Source organism: Zootoca vivipara, chromosome 2 (assembly GCF_965207765.1).
Source record: "Zootoca vivipara chromosome 2, rZooViv2.hap1.1, whole genome shotgun sequence".
NCBI classification, from domain to species: domain Eukaryota; kingdom Metazoa; phylum Chordata; class Lepidosauria; order Squamata; family Lacertidae; genus Zootoca; species Zootoca vivipara.
The window spans coordinates 8,661,232-8,684,155 of NC_142584.1; the positions used below are offsets into that span (position 1 = coordinate 8,661,232).

The window sequence follows — 22,924 nt, forward strand, 5'->3', positions numbered from 1 at the left end:
CTTACTCATCAGTACTGGTTTTCTTACCTTGATAGCTTGAGAATAGTTAGGCCTTTGACCTAAACTCTCTTTTGGCCTTGCCAAGTTTTCAGAGGCTCACCTCTAACCAAAAGCCCACTCTTGCCTTGATCACAGTTCCCCAATGGTCAAGTCATTTCCCTCTCTCCTATAGAGGAGGTACTGTAGGTAATTTCCCAGTAGATGTGTTTCCCCCCACCATCAACCTCTTAGTTGACTAAACCAGTTGCTTGATGTCTTAAGAAAGGAAAAAAACTAAGTTGGCCACTTACTCTGCCGCCATCTTTGCCAGGAGCACCTTCTGGTCCCTTCTCACCAATATCACCCTGTTGGAGGATAGCAGAAGGAAAGACAGTAAGTAGCTGGCAATTCTGAGAAACCCTCTTTGTTTATGACCATTGCCCCAGAGTGAAAAGATTTAAAAAGTGATTTTCAATTCCACCCGGCCAATTGGCATGTGGCACCCAACCCCTGACAAAACAGCCCTTCAAGTATTCCATGAAGAAGAGGAGGAGAAGGTGATGACTTACCCTGTCTCCCTTGGGTCCAGAAATACCTGCAGCTCCTCTCTCACCAGGCATTCCCTGAAGACCTGGGGGGCCTTGTGCTCCAACGGCACCAGCAGGACCAGTTGCGCCCTGGAAAAGAAAATTAAGGGTCACCGTTAAAGCTTGGCAATATTTCCATATATCGTCCAAACCCGGTTTGATGTCCATATCATGGTATCGGTGTCATAATTTTTGACCTGGCAATACATGGCAAGTCATGGTGTGTGTGTGTGTTGTGTGTGTGTGTGTGTGTGTGTGTGTGTGTTGTGCAAAAATCACAATGCGGGGAAAACCGTGAAGCCAGCCAATGCTGCTCCCGATTCCTGCAGCCCCTGTTAACTCTGCTGGCTCAGCTTTCCCCTGATTCCTGAAGAAGGCAGCAACTTACAAGAGCAGGTGCTGGCAAAAATCACAACATAGGAAAAAATGTGAAGCCAGCCAATCATGCCTCTACATAGCAACATCCTTATACTGATATATCACAATGTCTGAAATATCACAATGTTTAGCTGGTGATATATATATACAGTATAGCTGGTGTTGAAAACCAGGTATTGCCCAGTCCTAGTCACAATCACTATGCAGCTGCTTGGGTGTTTATCACAATAGATTTGCAGGATTACAAAGAGTGGCATGATCATGTATTATTTCACCAACATGGGATCTCTGAGCTGAACGCACACCTCCCTTCTCTGGGAGAAGATGTCCCCCGCATTACGAGATTGTCCTGTATTTAACAAACTTGATAAAAGGAATTTAGGATGCCAGACAAATGCAAGAGGCAGTGGAAAGCCAGGAAAGCATGACAACCACTTTCTCAACCTTCTCTATTGAGCCGCCATTTCACAATTAATCTAGTCGCCACCGAACTGTGCTGCCCAAAGAAACAGCGCCCTGACAAGGAAGTTTGCTAATATCTTCCCCGCCAACGGTCCCTCAGCTGATTTCCCTATTACTCTCGTTCTCTGAAAGAAACTGAGCTCATAATGTACCTGGGGGTCCAGATGCTATGAGGCTCTTTCTGTAAGGCAGCCACTGGGGGGGGGGAAGAAAGGTGTACAGTGGTACCTCGGGTTAAGAACTTAATTCGTTCCGGAGTTCCGTTCTTAACCTGAAACTGTTCTTAACCTGAAGCACCACTTTAGCTAATGGGGCCTCCCGCTGCTGCCGCACCGCCACCACGCGTTTTCTGTTCTCATCCCGAAGCAAAGTTCTTAACCCGAGGTACTACTTCCAGGTTAGCGGAGTCTGTAACCTGAAGCGTTTGTAACCCAAGGTACCACTGTACAGGCTGCACTGCAGAACAGGAAGTGATGCTAACTTGCCACCTACCTTGGGTCCATCAGTCCCAGGAGTGCCAGGAAGACCACGAGGACCCTGCAAGCCTTGGGAGCCTGGAGATCCACGTTCACCTGGGAAGCCGCGCTCGCCCTAGAGAGAAAAGAGATCGTTTTTAGTGCTGGGGTGGCAGCTCAGGATGAGTTAGAGGGCTCCGTCCTTGAGTGGCATGATTATGGTAAGGTGTTGATGGGAATAGTTGGGGATTTTGTACTTTCCTCATTTTAAAGCAAACACCCTGTACCTAACATGCAGCTTGGGATCCTTCATTTATCACAGTTCTCTGAATTTTGAGTTTTCAGCTCAAAAACACACCAAAATACAAACGTAAATGAGTATTTTTGATAGGGTACAGAAGTGTGTGTTTTAGGATAAAATGCATATGAAAATTTTGTAGCAGAAAATTATATTAAAAACCAATGCATGTTTTGCGCTTTCCCTTTTTAAAATATGACAACTGATACAAAAATAAAATGGACTTACGATTTATTATTATTAAAGAAATTTATATACCACTGACTCAAAGTAAAGACGTCTAAATGGTTGACAAAAGACAATCCAAAATGGCGATAAAAGCAAACATTGAAACAAGTTACATTAATAAATTAAAATATAAAAAAAATCAATAATTTAAAAACAATTTTGCTTACTAAAGTAACACACAAAAATTACATGCCTGGGTAGGCTTACTGGAACCATAATGTTTTTAGCAGGCACCAAAAACAATAGAGCGAAGGCACCTGCTTACTAATTTCAAAGGGCATGGGTGCTGCCACACTAAAGATTTTATTTCTTGAATGGATAATACAGTATGGGGCAGTGGTAAAAGTACCAGTTCCGCAGATCTGTGTGGTCAAGTGGGTATCTATGAATTAACCACAATGTGAAAGTGACAGTGGATTTAGACTGATTCACCCACCCCTAGGCCCTGGGTTTTAATTTTACTCACTCTGGGACCAACAAGACCGGCAGCACCAGCCTCTCCAGGAACACCCTGAAAGCAAGATATACATATATATTTAGAAAGAGGGAAAGAAAGAGGTTAGCTAATCTACAGTCCCCTGAACACCCATTAAGATCCCCCCTTGGATCAAATACTTCTCAACTGTTTCACTTAAACATACTGTGTTGCTAAACTTGTATTTGCAGAGAATAATCTAAAAATACCAATGAATAGAAGGGCAAAGGGGAGGTAGAAAAAGACTCCCAGTGTTCAAGTGAGATCTCATGCTGTTTTTCCTCTGTTATGTCCAGCACAGTGATTCCACACATCTAGTGAACATTACTGCCAACAATTGAATGAGCCCATGCACGCATTTGCTTCAAAACATTTGTTTATCTAGCTTTCTGCACTGGATACATATTGACCCTCCCTGCCCAGTTCAGCTGCCAAGCATTTCTATCTGGAGCAAGAAGGACTTCACAGAATAAAACACCTGTGGCTGATTTATTCCTCATATACACAGAAACTATTGACTAGAAAGAAGTCCCTTTGCAGCAGGACACCCTTAAGCTTAGAAAGTCAACACTTTGCAGACTAGAGTTCTTATTCTGTCCAGATTATCCTCAATGCCCATCGCTCTCTTTCTCATTACTTACCTGGTCACCTGGCTTTCCACCTTCACCTGGAGGACCTGGGGGCCCTGGAAGACCCTGAAAACAAGAAATATAGTGTTAGCACGGTTCAGTGGACTCATCTTGGGAAAATGCCATCCAGTGGTGGAGCATGTGCCCACGCTGCCCAGGGCAGGTGAGTTCCCGAGGGGGGCAGGGCGCACTCCCGAGGAGTGCGGAGGGTGCCCTCCCAGGGTTGGAGAGGGGCAGGGAAGCTGATGCTCACTCTCCTCCTGCTCTCTGCAGCCGGGTCAGACATGACCTGGCAACGGAGCTGCTGTGGCCGGGTGCGCCTCGCGGCGGCTGAGGAAGGCTGCTTTCTGCCGCCGGGTCAGAAGAGTTGCTTCCGCCGGGTGTGAGGTGTGCTGCCCACTCGCCTGCCATTTTGTCACCCCCCTCAGTCATGACTCTTGGGGCGGACTGCACCCACCGCACCCCCTTCCTATGCCTCTGGTGGCATCCTATAAACGCCAACAGTGTCCAGGGCAGGAAAAGAAGTCTCGAGAGAGAGCCAAACTGATTGCCGTTAAATTCTTATCGGGTATAAAATACGTCTGAGACCAGGAACTGAGAAAGGAAGTTCCAGAGTTCAGATAACGGAGTAACCGGAAACAAAATATTGGAATGAATACCCCAGCCCCTAGACATTTGCAACTAAATTATGTCCGCCCACCCAAGCACCTCTGATTAATACAAAATCAACCTTCTACAAGCTGGTGCCCTCCAGAGATTCATGGACTCCCAACTCCCATCAGCTCCAACTGGCATGACCAATAGTCAGTGATGATGGAAGCTGTAGCCCAACAACATCTGGGGCACGGCAGCTTAGGGAAGGCCAAGCTCTCTCTATAATTTTTATTAAACATATTTTACAATTTAGAATATTCATTTAAACAGCCTTAAAATATCAATGACTTCCCTTCTTCTCTTTCCACGGTTCATTTTGCATAATATAAATCCCTGCACATTTTATATAAACTAAACCATTCAGTATTCCATTATTACAGCCATCAAAAGTTAATTACACTGTTGAATTTATCTTAATGTTGCCATATCCTTCCAACGGAGCTAGACAATGTTTTGGGATTGAGGGGCAGTCCTTTCCCTAAGTTCTCTCCACATTTTCAGTTCGTGTTATTTGTGCAAACAGTTACACTCCCTAAGCACCGACAGAATTAACAATGGTGGGCGGTGCCCTTAAAGAGGCACAAGAGGATTGCTCTGCTTACTTGAAATCCAGAAGGTCCTGGGGCACCCTGTTCGCCTCTCTCTCCTACTGGTCCCTAAGAAGAAGAGGTGGAAACAACAGATTAAGGGCAGGCCTAACAGTGGGATGTGCTGTCTGGGGCAAAGAGTATAGTTCTCAGATGCAAAATCTAACATCACCTAGACAAACACATACAAGTTTTCTTAAGCCTACACTTTCCTCTGTTAGCAAATAAGCTGCAGCCATAAAAAGGACCCCCTTCATTTACCTGCTAAACCTTGAAAAGTTGCACATTTCAGCACCTTCACAAGTTTCTATGCTAGCCCCAACATAGAGTACAAACAGAGCTGATTCATGCATTAAACATTTAGGTCCTTTTTTGATTTAATTTGTAAATGAGAATTATTTTTTTAAACAACAACAACTAGTCAGAGAGCTAGAACTGCCTACAGCTCTGTCAACACTCTGCATTTTCTTTCCGTTTTCAAGGATGCATTGGGGTGGTTTTTTTGGCCATGTGTTAAATGGAATGCTTACAGGAGGACATTACATCTACCCATGGCTAGCAGAAGGCTACTATGAGTGTGTGCAAGGCATTAAAGAAAGTATAATGGGATATAAAGAAGCACGATCTTATAAACAAAAGGAAGCACCAACACCCCAGAAAATGTCACCAAAATTCTCCAGACACCCGAATCTTTGGGGCATATTCAGTTCCTCCCTTATGCCTAAGAAAATGCAGGATTTTGATTCAGCCAACCTCCTGCCTACCAGGAGAAAAAAAAAAACACTCATACTCACAGCAGGCCCTGGTGGTCCACCTGCTCCCGTCTCGCCATCTTTGCCAGGAAGACCCTAATGAGAAAAAGTGATACATTTGAGACAGGATTGGAAAGTCTTCATGGACAATGCAATTTCCCCTCCCACAGGTCAAAAGTTGCCCTCAAGTACAGGGAGCTGGCAGAAGGAAGGGGTTTTCTTTTTGTACAGTATTAGTTTCTTACTAAGCAGCTAAGTTTAAAGGGTAGCTGACTGAAGTGCTCATTGTGAAGGAAATGATTGTTGGGTGGCATGATTCTAGGGTGCAATCCTTCCTCCTCCCCTGAAGGCAGTAGGTGTCTCTGGTGTGCACAGAAAAGCTGCAGGAATGCACAGGGTACATCAAAATTGCATGTGAAGGTGCAATTTTTTTCAAGAGGGGTGGGAGCCTCTTGACTAAATTCTGAGGTCTCTAAGATGCATTCACAGAGTTATTATTAAGTAAATTTTCCTCTGCCATTCTGCATCTCAACCTCTAAAGGGCTTGTGGCTCTGCATTCTTTTCCTAACATTTCTGAAAGTCTGATTGCTTTATAGGTGTAGTAGTTCCAATCGAAATTAGATTACGTTTCCGAGCACAATTCAAAGTGCTGGTGTTGACCTTTAAAGCCCTAAACGGCCTCGGTCCAGTATACCTGAAGGAGCGTCTCCACCCCCATGGTTCTGCTCGGACACTGAGATCCAGCGCCGAGGGTCTTCTGGCGGTTCCCTCGCTACGAGAAGCCAAGTTACAGGGAACCAGGCAGAGGGCCTTCTCGGTAGTGGCACCCACCCTGTGGAATGCCCTCCCACCAGAGGTCAAAGAGAACAACAATTACCAGACCTTTAGAAGACATTTGAAGGCAGCCCTGTTTAGGGAAGCTTTAAATGTTTGATTTGTGTATTTTAATGTTTTGTCGGAAGCCGCCCAGAGTGGCTGGGGGAACCCGGCCAGATGGGCGGGGTATAAATAATAATTATTATTATTATTATTATTATTATTATTATTATTATTATTATTATTAGCTATGTCAGGTTTGTCAGAGGTGAGCTCTCTGCAAAAGCAGCACTGAAGTTAGGAGACTCAGAGCTTAAACCCTTTTATTTCTATCGTTCTGTGGCTATGCAGCAAATTAAGTCACAGTCATTCAACAGACTGAATGCAGCTGAGAGTGGCCTTAACGTGGACTAAGGTGTCACATGGTACTTTATGAAGCATCTGCCTTCAGTGGCTTCTTCACGTGGTTGGTTGAGAGCACTCTGCATTCCAAAGCACCACCCCCATGTCACCTGGACTGTACCCCAATAGCTGGGTGGAGGGAACCAAAGCATGGCATCCTGTTCAGGCCAGGCAGTGAGAGGCTGGGTTTCTCTCTGCTGCAGGACAGGGTGGGGAGAAGATGGCATCATAATGGCAGTGGGAAGAAGAGACGATAATCAACCCCACTTACTCTTAGGCCAGGAGCACCAGGAAGTCCCTTTTCACCAGCTTTACCAGGTTCACCCTAGATGGAAAGAAAAAGCAGAAGTGGTCACTGGTGTGCTTTTGGAAGGAAGCTGAGCCTTCCAATATGATGAGGAGAGCCAGCCCTACTTCTCCTGTCCAGCTCCCTCCTTCTCTGTTGTTATAACCAAGGTATAGGCCAGGGGTCCCCAAACTTCGGGCCGGCGCCTGCAGCACCGATGCCGTGGCGGGACGGAGGGCAGGGGAGCGTGCGGGAGCGCGCGCCCATATGCGTGCGCAAACGCTGTTTCCGACGTACTTCCGGGTCGCAGGAGTACCGGAAATAGCTTGTGTGCATGCGCATGGGCCTCCTCCCACCCAGAAGTGCATCGGAAATGATGCTTGCGCATGCACAAAAGCTATTTCCGGTGCTCTGCGATCTGGAAATGGGTAGCCGCACCGCGCCGGTAAGAGTGGGTGGCGGCAGTGGGCGGTGGACCGGATAAATGAGCCCTTCTGGCCATATCCGGCCCCCGGGCCGTAGTCTGGGGGTGCCTGGTATAGGCAGTGCTTTCTTCTGGGGGGACACAGGGAGTCACATACCCCTAAACATTTTGTGAATCTACGTTTGGCCTCATTGAGGGGCAGTATTTCAATATGAGTTGGAAAATGAGAGTACCCCTAATATATATATATATATATAGAAAAAACGCACTGGGTATAGGTATATGATTTTATGGGACCAGCAGAGCAAGCATATTGCCCAGCCTGGACAATAAGTGACTTTCCTGCTGTGCTAGTTACAAAGTGGAACTATTCCATGTTACAACCTTGTACCATTTCCCCTCAAACCTCTTCCCTGGCGACAATGCTCAGGTCATAGTGTCAATGGTAGCTGAGTGCAGATTTACTTACATTTGCACCTTTCGGGCCTGGGAAACCCATGACGCCAGGCTGTCCACGGGCACCTTGTGGACCAGGTGGGCCAGGTCGCCCATCTTCACCTGGGGCACCCTATTGAGAGATAGAGAAACAGGCATGCTTTGTTAATGATGCTGGGAAGACAAGTAACATATCCCATATTGAGTGGACCCAACTTTATGGAAGTGCTACTTTGAACCAGATATGCTGGATGTCTTTCAGAACCTCAAAAAGCAAAGGAAAGGCATCGACCCATAATAAAAACCCAGAATCTATTGTAGGGCAATGCTTTTATTATGCCAACCAAAATGTCACAAATTAGTGAGCAAGTTTCCTGTTTGTTCCCATGTGCAGCATGTTGCTGCATATTAGAGCTTTTGGTGCCCTTAGATAATTCCAATTCCCAAATGTGATTTTGATTTTAAAAAGCTCACCCATGCAGCATTAACATCCACTGGCCATTCAAGTAATGCTGCTCATGTAAACAAACACAGACTTCCAGTGTTACTGTACCTATACAATATCCAAGGTTCCATTGAGCATCCCTAAGACTCCACCATCCACTTCTCTTACAAACTCCATATTATACATTGCCTTTGAAATGAGCCCCAGAAATTCTGCAAGTCAGCCCCCACCTATTTCCTGAATCCCATCTCCTCAAATTATCTACCGACCACTGTTCCCCTCATCTACATATTATCCACTCGCAGTCTTTTACAAAAGACAAAACAAAAACTATGTGGCTTTGAAATAAGTGGAGTTTTGAAAAGTTCCATCCATCATCTTGATTCAAAATGGTGTCCAATTGTATCCAAACATCAAGAAAAGCCTGCTCCTTCATCTCAAGAACCATCAGGCAAAATTTGGTTACAAGTTCTTTAGAGGCGGCCAAATGCACAGCCAAGAAGCCAACACGTTTTCAAAATATATAGTAGATCCCTCACTCCTTTCTCAAAGCTCTCAGCACCCCTATTATTTTGACATGAGAAGAACATGACGGAATTTACTTACAGATGGGCCAACTTTGCCTTGAGCACCAGCATCACCAGGGCGACCAGTGAGACCCTAGATGCAAGAAGAAAAAGGCAGACCATTAAGACTTTCCTTGATTTTCCCAATCTCTTTCCTTGAATAGTCAACAATACAATTTATAAACATATCTCCAAAATGGTTCATCTAATCTATTTTTTGATGCTGGTTCAACAATCAGTTCTGCTATTGGTTCAATAGAAGCCATCAGCCAAATAAATTTTAGATCCTAATGGTGGTAAGACAACTAAGTTTTACTCAGAGTAAACCCACTCAAATTAATGAATATGACTAAACTTAGTCCATTAATTTCAATAGGTAAAAATTGAACACGACCCTAATTTACTTTCTTTGGGACAACTATCCCAACACCTTTGCTGTGGTCACAGGCTCAACCCAGGCCAGAGAAATTAAAGAGGCTTAGGACATGATAAAGTCTCCTCAAGGGATATTCCTAATGTAAATTTAATAAATCTGAAACACACCACTTTTAAACTGAATTTGAAGCACCCAGAATGGGCTCAAAGAATAAAATGGTCAAAGATGTATCATAGAATCATAGAGTTGGAAGAGACCACAAGGGCCATCCAGTCCAACCCCCTGTCAAGCAGGAAACACTATCAAAGCCTTCCTGACATATGGCCTTCAAGCCACCGCTTAAAGACCTCCAAAGAAGGAGATTCCACCACACTCCTTGGCAGCAAATTCCACTACCGAACAGCTCTTACTGTCAGGAAGTTCTTTCTAATGTTTAGGTGGAATCTTCTTTCTTGTAGTTTGAATCCATTGCTCCGTGTCCGCTTCTCTGGAGCAGCAGAAAACAACCTTTCTCCCTCCTCTATATGACATTCTTTTATATATTTGAGCATGGCTATCATATCACCCCTTAACCTTCTCTTCTCCAGGCTAAACATACCCAGCTCCCTAAGCCGTTCCCCATAAGGCATTGTTTCCAGGCCTTTGACCATTTTGGTTGCCCTCCTCTGGACACGTTCCAGCTTGTCAGTATCCTTCTTGAACTGTGGTCCCCAGAACTGGACACAGTACTCCAGGTGAGGTCTGACCAGAGCGGAATACAGTGGTGCTATTACTTCCCTTGATCTAGATGCTATACTCCTATTGATGCAGCCCAGAATTGCATTGGCTTTTTTTAGCTTTTTGTAGTACCACTGTAGAAGCTAACAAGTCCTACAAGTTGTTTGGATGGGAGACTACCTAAGAGTAATTATATTAGCCATTCTGAGCTCCTCAAAAAGAGAGAAGAGCAAATGTATGATAAAGTTTTGAAGGAGATAATCACTGCACACCATGCTAAAGTATAATGAACTGAGCCTTGGGAAACCAATGAAATTCCAGGCTTCCTAGCAGTGCCACTGCAAGCTAGCTGCTCACTGCTTTTCCCACCCTTAACTGGATTTTCAGCTTACTCCACGAGATGGAGAAAATGCCATTAGTAGCAAGTCTGTGTGGGGAGAAGCTCCACTAGTAGACATCTCCCAGACTCAGGTATTCTAAACAGGTACTCTGTCCTGGGTCACAGGAGGTAACAGAACTGCCCATTAGTCTGAAAAGAGGACTGAATTTTGCAAAAATGGGGAAAAGCTTATTGTTCTCAGTGATGGGACTCTTTACTTTTGCAGGTAAGAGGAACTTTCAACACGTTATCCTAAAAGATTGCTCTCCTTCTAAGACTGTTAGGTGCTCTCCAACCCTTCCAGTCTTATGGAATAAAGACAGACATGCGGAATACAAATGTGCTTTAAATTGTTACTGCCATCTGCTGTTGAGAATGGACAGCTGCATGCAGAAAGAGTTTAATGTGGGCATCCTAAGAATAAGAGATAGTAGAGGGAGGGATAAGTCAATATGGTACCTTCCCATACTCTCTGATGCTAGTTGGGGCTGATGGGAGTTGGGAGCACAAAACGCATCAAGCGCTTTCTCCCTCCCCAAAGTCTAGCAGAGTTTACTCATGGTCCAGTACAGTTGTGGTCCAACGTATCTGTCAGGCTTCCAAGTCTCTAAATGGCATGTGGCAAGCAGAACTTGAGCTGGTGAGGTTCCTCCCAGCATGCAGGTGCGGTGATGAGGAAATATTCACCTGGAGAATATCTACCAAATGTTAAAGGTATAGGAGCCCTGATAGAAGCAAATTGGAAAGCCTACTTACATAATTACATTATTATGTCCATTTTATAGAATGTGAATTAAGCTGAGAAGTAGTGGTATCCCTGGGTCTCTTTCCTGTTACTATTACTGTGATGAAGGCTGAAGAGCATGCATGAAATGAAGGAAATCTCAAGAGACTTTAGAATGAAGTAAAGCTTTTTCAAAAGGACCCTGCCCTCCTTTAGACATAAAAAACTGTCCCGTAATTGCAGAAAAGTCAACCACCCAACCAGTGGTAATGGTGGTGTGATTTGCGGCACTTAAATGTTTTGTCATTATTTGTTCACTTTATATATTGCAATTTATCAAAAGTTCCCAGGGCAGTGTACAACATTAAAAAACACATTACAGAACACCAACGATAAAAACATAATAAAAAAGGATACTGGCAGACAGTCTAAAATATAATATAACAGTCCTCTCCCCCACACTTTCACAGGCCATAGGTTATTTAATAGTCAATAGGCCTGGAATGTTGTTGTGTGGTGCCTAAATATATGTAATGATGGTGCCAGGCAAGCCTCTCTGGGGAGAGCATTCCACAACTGGGGAGCCACCACAAAAAAGGCCCGTTCTCATGTTGCCACTCTTTGAGATGGGGAACACAGAAAGGGCTTCACATGGCAAGTGCACAGCCTTGAGGCTCTCTCACACTGTCTATACCTGGTATAAACTTCTGATCTCTGGAAGGGGAGGCATTATACCGGAGAATGGACATTCTAGTCAATGCGGGATTTTTACAAAGCAATTGAAGCAAGAACCACTTTAACCCTCATGTCTGAAAAGGCATGTCTTACCCTAGCGCCAGGCAAGCCAGGCTCTCCAGGACGGCCGGGATCTCCAGTGGCTCCTTTGGGACCCCCAAGGCCAGGAGGTCCACGTTCCCCGGGAGCACCCTGCCCAGGAAAAAGTAAGGAAGAAATGCATTAACTCAGGGAAATCAGGAAAACTAGAGCCTGTGATGCTTGGGTCCATGGTTTACCATCCAATGGTTGTCTCTGGAAATGGCTATAACTATACACTTGATGAACCATTTTCAAACCAGTTTTAACAGTGAACTTTGCAACTTCTGTGAAAGGGTTGGGGCTGAGGCAACTAACACAATGCTGACCAAACTAACATTTCCAAAATTCTTTAGCAGGCACATATATGACTGATTTCAAAACTAGTTTAGATGTAATTTAGACATACCTGTCCTTTATCTGCACTTTCATTATAGCAACCAAGGCATTCCAGTGCTGTAGCAGATCTTGATTTATTCAATTAACTTTGGCTGCTCTGACTATTCGCAGACATTCAAATTTAACTTCTGTGAGTCATTTACCCCATATGTGCCCACTTGCCCGCTGCAATCGGAATTGGTACAAGTGCCACATAATACCCGCACCACATCTATAAGAACTCGATTGTTTAGTGTGGCAGCACCAAAACTTTGGAACTCCCTGCCTATTGATATCAGGCAGATGCCTTCAATGCATTCCTTTTGGTGCCTGTTGAAGACATTCTTACTCAGACAAGACTACCCAGATTTTTAGAAGGTTTGTAGGAGTTTTAATTTGTTTTAGTCTATTTTACTGTGGTTTTAAGTTTCTGTATGTTTTAAATTACAGTTGTAAATTTTTTAGTGATCATTTTATCATTTTTGTAAACCCCTTTACAAAATTTTTGTAAACCCCTTTGAAGTTTTTCTACAATCAATCCCATCAGATGTCAAAGAGATAAACAATTACACGATTTTCTGAAGACAGTTTTTAATGTATGATGTTTCACCTGGGCAACCCAGTCAGATGGACAGGATATAATAATTTTTTAAATTTATTATTATTATTAGTAGTAGCAGCAGTAGTAGTATTAGTACCATATTTTCTGGCGTATAAGACGACTTTTAAACCCAGGAAAATCTTCTCAAAAGTCGGGGGTCGTCTTATATGCCGCATCATCTTATACGCAGCCGCAGAAGCGATTTCTGGCACTGCGGACATTTTGGAAATGGGCAGCACAGGCATGTCTGGCCCACGGACAATCGTAAGAAGAGGGGTAGTATTATACGGCGAGTATATCTCAAACTCTATATTTTAACCGGAAAAGTTGGGGGTCGTCTTATATGCCCAGTTGTCTTATATGCCGGAACATACGGTAGTAGTATATAATTTTTATTTTAAAAAATTAGGGCTCCAACATGGCTTCGATGAAATAATATTTGAGATTACAAAAACATTTAAAAGAAAGCTTTACTAGAAACTTAGAAGCTTATGCTCTGAGAACTTTTTTTTTTTAACCCAACTCAGGGGCTTAAGTTTTCTTATCGAGTATCTCAAAATTACATTTGTTATAGAATAAAGTTGACAAGCTGTGGCTCCCCAGATGTTTCTGGATTCCCAACTCTGATCAGTCCCAGGAAGCATAGATAATAGTCAGGGATGATGGGAGTTGTAATCCAGTAATACTGGAGGGTCACAGGTTACCTATGTATTCTAGAGTAAAGCACACAGGGGAAAACACAGCCCCTTCAAAGAACCCTATAAAACACAGAGAAAAGAAGCAAAAAGGGGCATTTAAATTCACTCTTAAAGGGACTCCTGACCATTAGATCCAGTTGTGACCGCCTCTGGGGTTGCGGCGCTCATCTCGCTTTACTGGCCGAGGGAGCCGGCGTACAGCTTCTGGGTCATGTGGCCAGCATGACTAAGCAGCTTCTGGCGGACTAGAGCAGCGCACGGAAACGCCGTTTACCTTGCCGTCGGAGCGGTACCTATTGATCTACTTGCACTTTGACGTGCTTTCGAACTGCTAGGTGGGCAGGAGCTGGGACCGAGCAACGGGAGCTCACTCCGTCGCAGTGATTTGAACTGCCGACCTTCTGATCAGCAAGCCCTAGGCTCTGTGGTTTAGACCACAGCGCCACCCGCACCTCAAAAATTCACTCTTAACCCTCCCTAAAGTTGTCCTTTCATTCAGATGGAAGTGCAGCAGGGCCAAATGCTCACCTTGGGACCAGCCAATCCATCTTGACCTGGGAAGCCACGGTTTCCGGGAGAACCCTAAAAACAAGAAAGCAATGATAACATAAACTAGAACTAAAGGAGTGCAACAGTTCAGGAAGCTGGGAAGGACACTAGGAAGCATTGCCAATAGCAAGGAGTAAACCAGGAACTGTGGACATTTTCAATCCCTGCCTCTCTAATGTGATCCCTGCCTCTCTAATGGCTGCCTGGCACAGTCTCTAGCTCTTTTTTTTTTTTTTACCTCTTCCTGGTCCTTTGAGCCCACAGGCAATTCTTCAATGCAGCTCTATAGTCCATTACAACGCCCACTCACCTTTCCCCTTACCACACCTGCTTAAAGATGAACAAGAGGTAGCAGCTTGCCCCTGGTATGCCACAGAGGTGCCAGTAAAGCAAAGTCCTTCCATCACCTTCTGCATTATGTTGGGCATCCCACAGGGCACACTGCAAGTTCTAAAGTAAGCCTATTGGCAGGGGTTCGAGCCATGCGGGCTCACTGGCTTTCTCCCACAAAGAAGAAAAGCCCTCTGCTCTTCGTGTAGGAAGGTTCCTTGCCCCCCAAACAATGTCACCTACCCTCTCTCCAGGTGGTCCAATGGGCCCTGCAGCTCCTGGCTCACCACGACCGCCTCTCTTGCCTTCTTCTCCAGCTGGTCCGGGAGCTCCTTGTGGGCCTGAAGGTCCCTGGGGTCAGCGGGGAACAGAGAACATACAGGCTTAGTCACGCTGAGCCCCTTCATCATTTTATGCCAAGCCCTACCAATGGTCACCCCACTATATTGGTTTAAAGAGACAATAAGCCATCACCAGGAAGTGACCTCAGAGTCCGATGAGAGAACAATGTAAATAGCCATGGCAACAGAAAGGTAATTTTGGGCAAGTGGCTTACAAGGCAGGAAACAGACGTCACTATCCTTTTTCCTTGCTGCAAACTATTTATTGATTTGCTGCATTTATATCCCACCTTTCTTCCAAGGACCTCAAGGCAGTCCACTCCATTTTATCCTCATAACAACCCTGTGAGGCGGGCTACGATGAGAGATCGAAAGTTACCCCAATGGGCTTCCTGGCTGTGGATCTGAACCCAGGTCTCCCCAGTCCTACCCTGACAACTCTAACCACTACCCCGACTCTCTTTCAGAGATTTTTCAGTGCCCAATAAACTGGGACCATTAATGGCGATTCCATTAAATTTTATCCTGGCAAAGTCTCAAACCAAGAAGGGATTAGATTTCAACCTTGAGGTGCTGCTGAGTGCAAAAGCTTATATTATCTACTTGCAAAGAATTTGCAATCCCATATCTATTGAGGGATGATATTCCCAAAACTACTGAGATTGTTTCAGGAGATTTTTAAAGTCAAGTTTAAAACTACTTAACTTTACTTATTGCGTCTTTTAGACATTTTATGTATTTAATATGTCTGGATTACCAATGATTTATGGATGGTTCATTGGTATGTTAATTTATTGTCTACATTGTGCCAATAAAGGCTGAATAAATATACATGATTCTGCACAGCCATAGGATGCGGAAGCCCCCCTGACTTCCTGTTGGATGAACTGTCTCACATCTATGGAAGCTGATGAGCCAGAGAACCACTTGGCTTGTGTACACTGGCACAGCTTCACTAAACCCAGCAGGCCTTCTGCTGAAGCACACACACACTACTGTAAGGGACTCTTTGAAGGCTTCTGATGCCAAACTGCTGAGCATTATCTCCTCATTTTCAGAATGGAAAACGAAGCAGTGTTCAGCACAGAATGACATTAGTGCCCAAGCATTAAAGAGTGGGGGCCCAGATGCAACAGGGCAGTCATTGTTTGCCAAGCGCCAGACCACCCATAGGACAGAATTTTCAGCCAAAGGGACTGGCAGGGGAGATGGCCGAGCCTTATTCCTCCCTGAAAGCAAGCAGGGGAGATGGGCACAGAGATCCTTTATTATACCAGATAGGCCAGGGGTTGTCAAGGTTTACCTTGCCTGGGCCGGTACACTCCAGCGGAGATCCCTCTGTGGGCTGGATCACGCACATGCCTGCAATTTCCAGCGTCTGCACAGACGCGATTTCCAGTGCCGTGGAAGAGAGTCCCCGTGCCATAGCGGTTTAGGGCGCGGGGACTCATCAAGCGAGCGGCTCGGTTCGGGGTGGTTCATGGGCCAGTTAAATGACCCCTGTGGGCCGCTTGTGGCCCATGGGCCTTAGGTTGCCTACCCCTGAGATAGGCTATGAACTAGTGTTTACCAAACCTGGGTCTCCAGCTGTTTTCAGACTGCAATTCCCATCATCCCTGACCGCTGATCTTGCTACCTAGGGATGATGGGAGTTGTAGTCCGAAAACATCTGGAGACCCGGGTTTGGGGAAGCACTGCACAAATGATGAAGCATTTGCCCATATGAAGTCAGACCATTGATCTACCTAGTCAAGTTTACTCTTTGACTAGCATCAGTGGCGCTGCAGGGACTCAAGCAAAGTTCTTTCTCAGCCCTGCTACCCAAGACGTTTTTAAATGGATATGTGGGGATTGAGCCTGGGACCATCTGAATGCAACACTTTTGTTTTACCATTCAGCCAAGCCCTTGCCAAAGGCACAAACTCCCGATTAAATCAGCCAGCCATTTCAAAGTGACATGATACAATTTTTGTGTGTGTGTTTCCCCAAGATGACCTCTGCAGCAGTAAAACAGTTAACAACGAACTGGTCCTAGCGAATTTACAACCTACATGTAGGTAGCTTGTGGCCACGTGCCCTCGGCTGGTGTCCTGTCCCATGTTTGGCTCTGCCAGAAAGCCACATACAGTGGAACCTCTACTTACAAATAACTCTACTTACGAATGTTTCTACTTACGAATGGAGCTCCGTCCACCATCTTGGATGCGGTTTAGATAGGATTTTTTCTACTTACGAATTTTTAGATAGGGTTGCTTCGACTTACAAATTTTTTCTCCCAATGCATTCCTATGGGATTCGACTTACAATTTTTTTTTACTTACGAATGTGCGTTCGGAACGCATTAAATTCGTAAGTAGAGGTTCCACTGTATAAGCATTTCATTTGCACAGAGAATAGCATGGAAAATCCAAGAGTAGAACTGAATTGCAGTCATTTCCAGATTTTTATATAGGATTTCATAGAACAAGACACCCATACATGAAAGTACAAAGCCCAAAAGGAGGAAAGGTGGGCATCAACCTGCTCCCTTGCCACATGTAGCCTGGGGGCAAAGCAATTCTAATTTCTGAACCATGCAGCTGGAGGGGATTATGACACAGCAGAATTTCCCCTCTACCAGAAGCTCTGGGTGCACATACCATGACGTGGGCTATTGACAGGCTACAGCAGGCATGTCAAACCTGCGGCCCTCCAGATGTTTTGCCCTACAACTCCCATGATCCCTAGCTAGCAGGACCAGTGGTTGGGGAAGATGGGAATTGTAGTCCAAAACATCTGGAGGGCCACAGGTTTGACATGCCTGGGCTACAGTGTTCATGCCGGCAGTAGCTGGCAGATGGCCCTGAAACTCGGATCAGATTGCTCAGTGCATCCACCCTAATGCCCAGAGCAGGGGCAGCCGGAAGATGTTATTGTTTTTTGGGGGGATGTTATTGTTTTTATTTTGATTTTATATATTGTGATCTTTTCTGTGAACTGCCTTGAGACCTTCAGTTATAAGGCGGTATATAAATTCAACAAATAAATAAAATAAATAAATAGCCACACCCACAACTGGCATATGGCCCTTGGAGGGGTGGCTGAGGGTCAATGCGGCCCCTGGATCGGAAAAGATGAGCCACTCCTAGTGTAGAAGATGAACAGGGAGCAACTGATACCAATCTAATGCTCACCATTTTTGGCCCAAATTATGTTGCGAAAATTAAGGTGCCCATTAGATTTGAATGGCACGTTTACATTCGCCAGCAAATACTTTTTTTTTGTTTCAAAGGTTCTGAAAATTGAAGTGCGCATTAGATTCGATGGTGCATTAGACTCGAGTAAATACGGCACATCCGAAAAAGAGACAGCATGCCAGGCATAAAAAGCACGTAATCAAATACTTACAGGTTCACCCTTAGGACCTTGTTCACCTTTGAAGCCTGCAATTCCAGGTTCTCCCTACAGAGAATGAAAAGGAAACATATTAAGAGTAAGTCAAGCTCCTATTATCACGTCAAGCTACTTGCCGATCTGGTCAGCAGAACTTCCAAGTCGGCATCCTCTGTGTGTCTGATCCAAAGGGTGTTTCAACAGTGCATCCCTTTGAATAGAAGGGCAGAGACCCAACACCAGGCTGGATAAGTGGCAGAAGGACTGGGATGGTATGGAGTATGGGAAGGGAAACACTAATGAGTGAAAATTGGGAGGTGTGGGAAAGAGAAGATTTTAAGTGGAAAGAAGCACCAGATTAGCTTTCTACGTCTCATAACACCATGTGCTACAGCTGGTGGATTCTGCTGTTTTACTCAAGCTCACTTCTGTTTCACAACCACATGTCTAAGTCTTCAAAGACGCACCACAAAAATCCAGAATCTACCTCATCCCTTAGCAGGTGTGGATATCCTCACTATAAGACAGACTTTCTGAATTTGGGTAAACAGAGCTGTACACAGAATTTCCAATGTTACCATACCTGATTCAACTTTCGATCCCTTTCCTAATAATCCCTAATTTGTCTTTTTTTCACTGGCACAACACACTGTCTGTATTTGCAGTGAGTTATTCATCATGACCTCAAGATACCCTGCCTGGGAAGTCACTGAAAGGTCAGATCCCATCAGCGCAAAAAAATCTCTCCTCTTATCTCATGACTGCATACTTGTGGACACTACCAAAGAGCTGGAAGGGCTAGGATTTCTCTTTGTAGAAGCCATGATTATTCTCTCTCATGTTCATAATTCTCTTTTTAAATAAAGCTTTCCATTAATTTTCCAGGACTGAAGTTAGGTTAATGAGCCTCTAATTTCTTGGATCCTGCATGAAAACTGGTGTTCTGATAAGTATCTTCCCGTTTTTATGGCAAAGAAGCCGATTTTAGTGACAAGATACGTGTTTTTTGCTAGAAGTCAAGCAATCTTCACATTCGAGAACTCTTTAAGAATACCTGGGCAGCTGCCACCCAATACCTGTGTGGTTTTAGATGTCAAAGCACCTCTTTGTCACCAGCATAATAATCCTCAGCATGTTTTCTCAGAAGTTACGTCCCTCTGAGTTCAGCTGGAAGTATGCTCCTGTGTTTGTGTCTAGGACAGAAGCATTTGTCCTTCAGATGCCCCCAACCCCAATGTGGTTCAGGTGTAGGTCTCTTTCTAACATCTTCCACAGTGAAGACCAATGCAAAGCATTCATTTAGCTTCTATGCAATCTCCTCAAGTTCTTTTAGTAATTCTTCCATGCTTTTTCTCAACACTGACAGTCCATCACTTGGGCTGTTTTGTTCCATCTCAGCTGAGGCTCCCCCACAAACTCTTCCATAATTACACTTTCTATCTAGAGCAGGCAGAGGCAAACTCGGCCCTCCAGATGTTTTGGGACTACAACTCCCATCATCCCTAGCTAGCAGGACCATTGGTCAGGGATGATGGGAGTTGTAGTCCCAAAACATCTGGAGGGCTGAGTTTGCCTATGCCGGATCTAGAGGCTGCCTGCTTTTCATTGCTAACCACAGAGTGAAAGGCCCCTCCGCTTCTCTTTGTATCACAGAGAACTCTGAGGTCCAAGGACTCTCCCTATTGGTGCTGGGTGGGAAAGAGTGATCCTCCCTGCTAAGCAAGATCTCTGGCATGCACAGAGAACTAAGGGCAACTAAGGAAGTAGTTAGCCAGATGCACCAAAATAATTTCCCACCACATCCAACATAGGAAGCTGCCTTATACCGAGTCAGACAGTTGGTCCATCTAGCTCAGTATTGTCTACACTGACTGGCAGCAGTTATCCAGGGTTTAAGGCAGGGAACATTCCCAGCTCTATCTGAAGATGCTGGGGACTGAACTTCAGCATGCAAAGCAGGTACTCTACAACTGAACCATGTCCTTTAAACCAGTGGTCCTCAACCTTGGGCCTCCAGATGTTTTTGGCCTACAACTCCCATGATCCCTAGCTAGTAGGACCAGTGGTCAGGGACGATGGGAATTGTAGTCTCAAAACATCTGGAGGCCCAAGGTTGAGGACCACTGCTTTAAACCAAGTGTTTCTGAAGCCCCATGTGCACTGAAATGCTGACCTCTCCACACGGCAAAAAAAATCAGGGGACTGGCAGGATTAGGGCTGATCATCGATATAATGACTGGCTACAAAAGCCAGTCAAAATTTGTGGGTTCCTAGCTACTTTCACCTCTTACTATCCACTTTCCCAAAGCTTAGATAAAATGTGAATATCAGCATTGGGGAGAGGTTGTGCCTAGTAACCAGGACACAGGATCATCAGTCTGGAGAGTCAGACACCTTAAAGTTTTGCATTGGTTTAGGTTTCTTACCGCCTGGCCTTTGGGACCCAAAGGCCCAGTTGCACCTTGGGGCCCAGGTGGTCCACGTGGGCCAGGAAATCCCGGAGCACCAGCAATGCCAGGAGCACCCTATGGACAGAACCGAGAAAGCAATTAAGGACAGGAGGGGGGAAGTGCGGAGAAACAGCAAATTACTCGGCAAACTATTGTACAGATTCTTGGCCGATACTGTTCATGTGATGGGCAGAGGTTATTGAACATTCACCAGGTCTTCTGCAGACAACATCAGTTCTACCTTTCGAGTGCATCTCCACGCACCCAAGTAATGTGGCACTCACCGCTGATCCTTTGGCACCAGGGATCCCATCAGTTCCAGGGTTGCCCTATAAACAAAAATAAGGCATTGATCAAACCTCTTTCCAATAAATGGTTGACTTGGTCCCTACTATGTTTCCTTCCCAGAGAGCTACCCTATATATTAATGGACAGATTATTAAAGCATGGGTCTTGGGTCAAATAGTGTTGGGTGTTTTTTTTTCAGAAAAGGGGAAAGAGTACCGAGAATGGTGAGCCTGGAAAGAAAGCACATCCATATTCTTCATGGGGAAACTTAGTAGATCACCAGACATTTAGTAGTCTCCCTGCATTATGTTTAGACAAACATATTGCACTTCCCTCATCCTGCTCACTATCAGAGCCATTTTCTTTCATCTTTTTTTTAAAAAAAATAGAGAGCACATTTTGCATATATCTACCAACTTTACTATAGACACTTTTCTAATTTTCTTGTCGAGGAAAGGGGTTGTTGTTGTTTGTTACCTTGTACAGACCCAGCAATTTCACAACCGCATGTCAAAATTCTCTGCTCTGTTCCACAATCATAAAACTAAAAGATCTACAAAGCAAAATTCTTGATGTGCACGTGCTAGTGCCACTATCCATTCACAAATTTAGCTTTAAAAGGGAGAAATGGGGGGGGGAGCAAGACCCAGATCCACATCCTTGAGAGAAGGAAGCATATTTGAACTACATACATACAGGGAGAAATTGAGGGCAACCAAGCCCAAAATGGGAGTGGAACACAACGGAGAGGTTCTGGTCTAGACAGATATCATTTAGAAATCTAAACAGATATGGTTTAGAAGCATGAATGAGGACAGTGTCACTGTAGCAGCTGGATGGGGATTCCCTCCTAGCAAGTAGAATGAGACAGTCCCCCTTATGCAACATTTTTAGCACTACAGGCTCAATCATTAAGTTTACAACTGTAGTTTAACCAGGTGGGTGGGGAAAAGAGAAGCACCTGCTTCACATGACCTTATTGATGCACAGCTCACTTATTATTTACCCATCCTAGCAGGTGAAAAACACTGATTACCAGGGGGAAGAACATGTCAAGATAGTACATGAGATTCAGAGTTGTGGGTTTGAGCCCCACGTTGGGCAAAAGATTCGTGCATTGCAGGGGGTTCGATTAGATTACCCCCGCTTTTTAATTTTTAATTGCAAAGTAAATAGATCAATACCAAGCCAGACATAAAGAATAATATAAAGAAGAAGAAAAATGCAAAGAAAAGTAGACAGTAAAAAATGAAGAAAAGTATAATATTTCAATAGAATATACACTATTTCCATCACTCTCACAACACTTCCTTTCACATTTCATATTTCATCTGTATTTCAGTATTATTTTCATCTTAACATATATATAAGTATATATATATATATATCTATATGCTTCCCCTTTTCCATTCAGGAGGTCATTCTAGACCAGGCATCCCCAAACTGCGGCCCTCCAGATGTTTTGGCCTTCAACTCCCATGATCCCTAGCTAACAGGACCAGTGGTTGGGGAAGATGGGAATTGTAGTCCAAAACATCTGGAGGGCCGAAGTCTGGGGATGCCTGTTCTAGACACAGTCAAATTTTTACATTAGAACCTTGTCTTTCTAAATAATTATTCAAGCACTTCCATTCCTTCTTGACTGTATTCATTGGCTTTAGTCTTATTAAAGGTAAAGGTAAAGGGGCCCCTGACCGTCAGGTCCAGTCGTGTCCGACTCTGGGGTTTCGGCGCTCATCTCGCTCTATAGGCCAAGGGAGCCGGCGTTTGTCGGCAGACAGCTTCCGGGTCATGTGGCCAGCATGACTAAGCCGCTTCTGGCAAACCAGAGCAGCGCACGGAAACTCCGTTTACCTTCCCGCCAGAGCAGTACCTATTTATCTACTTGCATTTTGATGTGCTTTCGAACTGCTAGGTGGGCAGGAGCAGGGACCGAACAACGGGAGCTCACCCCGTCATGGGGGTTTGAACAGCTGACCTTCTGATCGGCAAGCCCTAGGCTCTGTGGTTTAGACCAAAGCACCACCCGTGTCCCCGTACTTTGGCTAC

The 22,924-nt window shown here is 44.7% G+C and overlaps 1 protein-coding gene across 2 annotated transcripts in view; it reads right to left on the reverse strand.

Annotated features, from left to right (window-relative positions):
• The window catches only part of COL2A1 (collagen type II alpha 1 chain), an 87,465-nt gene that overhangs the window by 22,994 nt on the left and 41,547 nt on the right, over positions 1 to 22,924 (reverse strand). For both annotated transcript variants that reach the window (XM_035103232.3, XM_035103225.3), the window contains 16 exons: positions 20,872 to 20,916; positions 20,564 to 20,662; positions 18,153 to 18,206; positions 14,668 to 14,775; positions 14,074 to 14,127; positions 11,884 to 11,982; positions 8,900 to 8,953; positions 7,883 to 7,981; positions 6,975 to 7,028; positions 5,527 to 5,580; positions 4,748 to 4,801; positions 3,504 to 3,557; positions 2,854 to 2,898; positions 1,899 to 1,997; positions 549 to 656; positions 291 to 344 (listed from right to left, as the gene is read on the reverse strand). In XM_035103232.3, the coding sequence (XP_034959123.1) occupies positions 291 to 344; positions 549 to 656; positions 1,899 to 1,997; positions 2,854 to 2,898; positions 3,504 to 3,557; positions 4,748 to 4,801; positions 5,527 to 5,580; positions 6,975 to 7,028; positions 7,883 to 7,981; positions 8,900 to 8,953; positions 11,884 to 11,982; positions 14,074 to 14,127; positions 14,668 to 14,775; positions 18,153 to 18,206; positions 20,564 to 20,662; positions 20,872 to 20,916 (1,134 nt within the window). The remainder of the gene's footprint in view (positions 1 to 290; positions 345 to 548; positions 657 to 1,898; positions 1,998 to 2,853; positions 2,899 to 3,503; positions 3,558 to 4,747; positions 4,802 to 5,526; positions 5,581 to 6,974; positions 7,029 to 7,882; positions 7,982 to 8,899; positions 8,954 to 11,883; positions 11,983 to 14,073; positions 14,128 to 14,667; positions 14,776 to 18,152; positions 18,207 to 20,563; positions 20,663 to 20,871; positions 20,917 to 22,924) is intronic.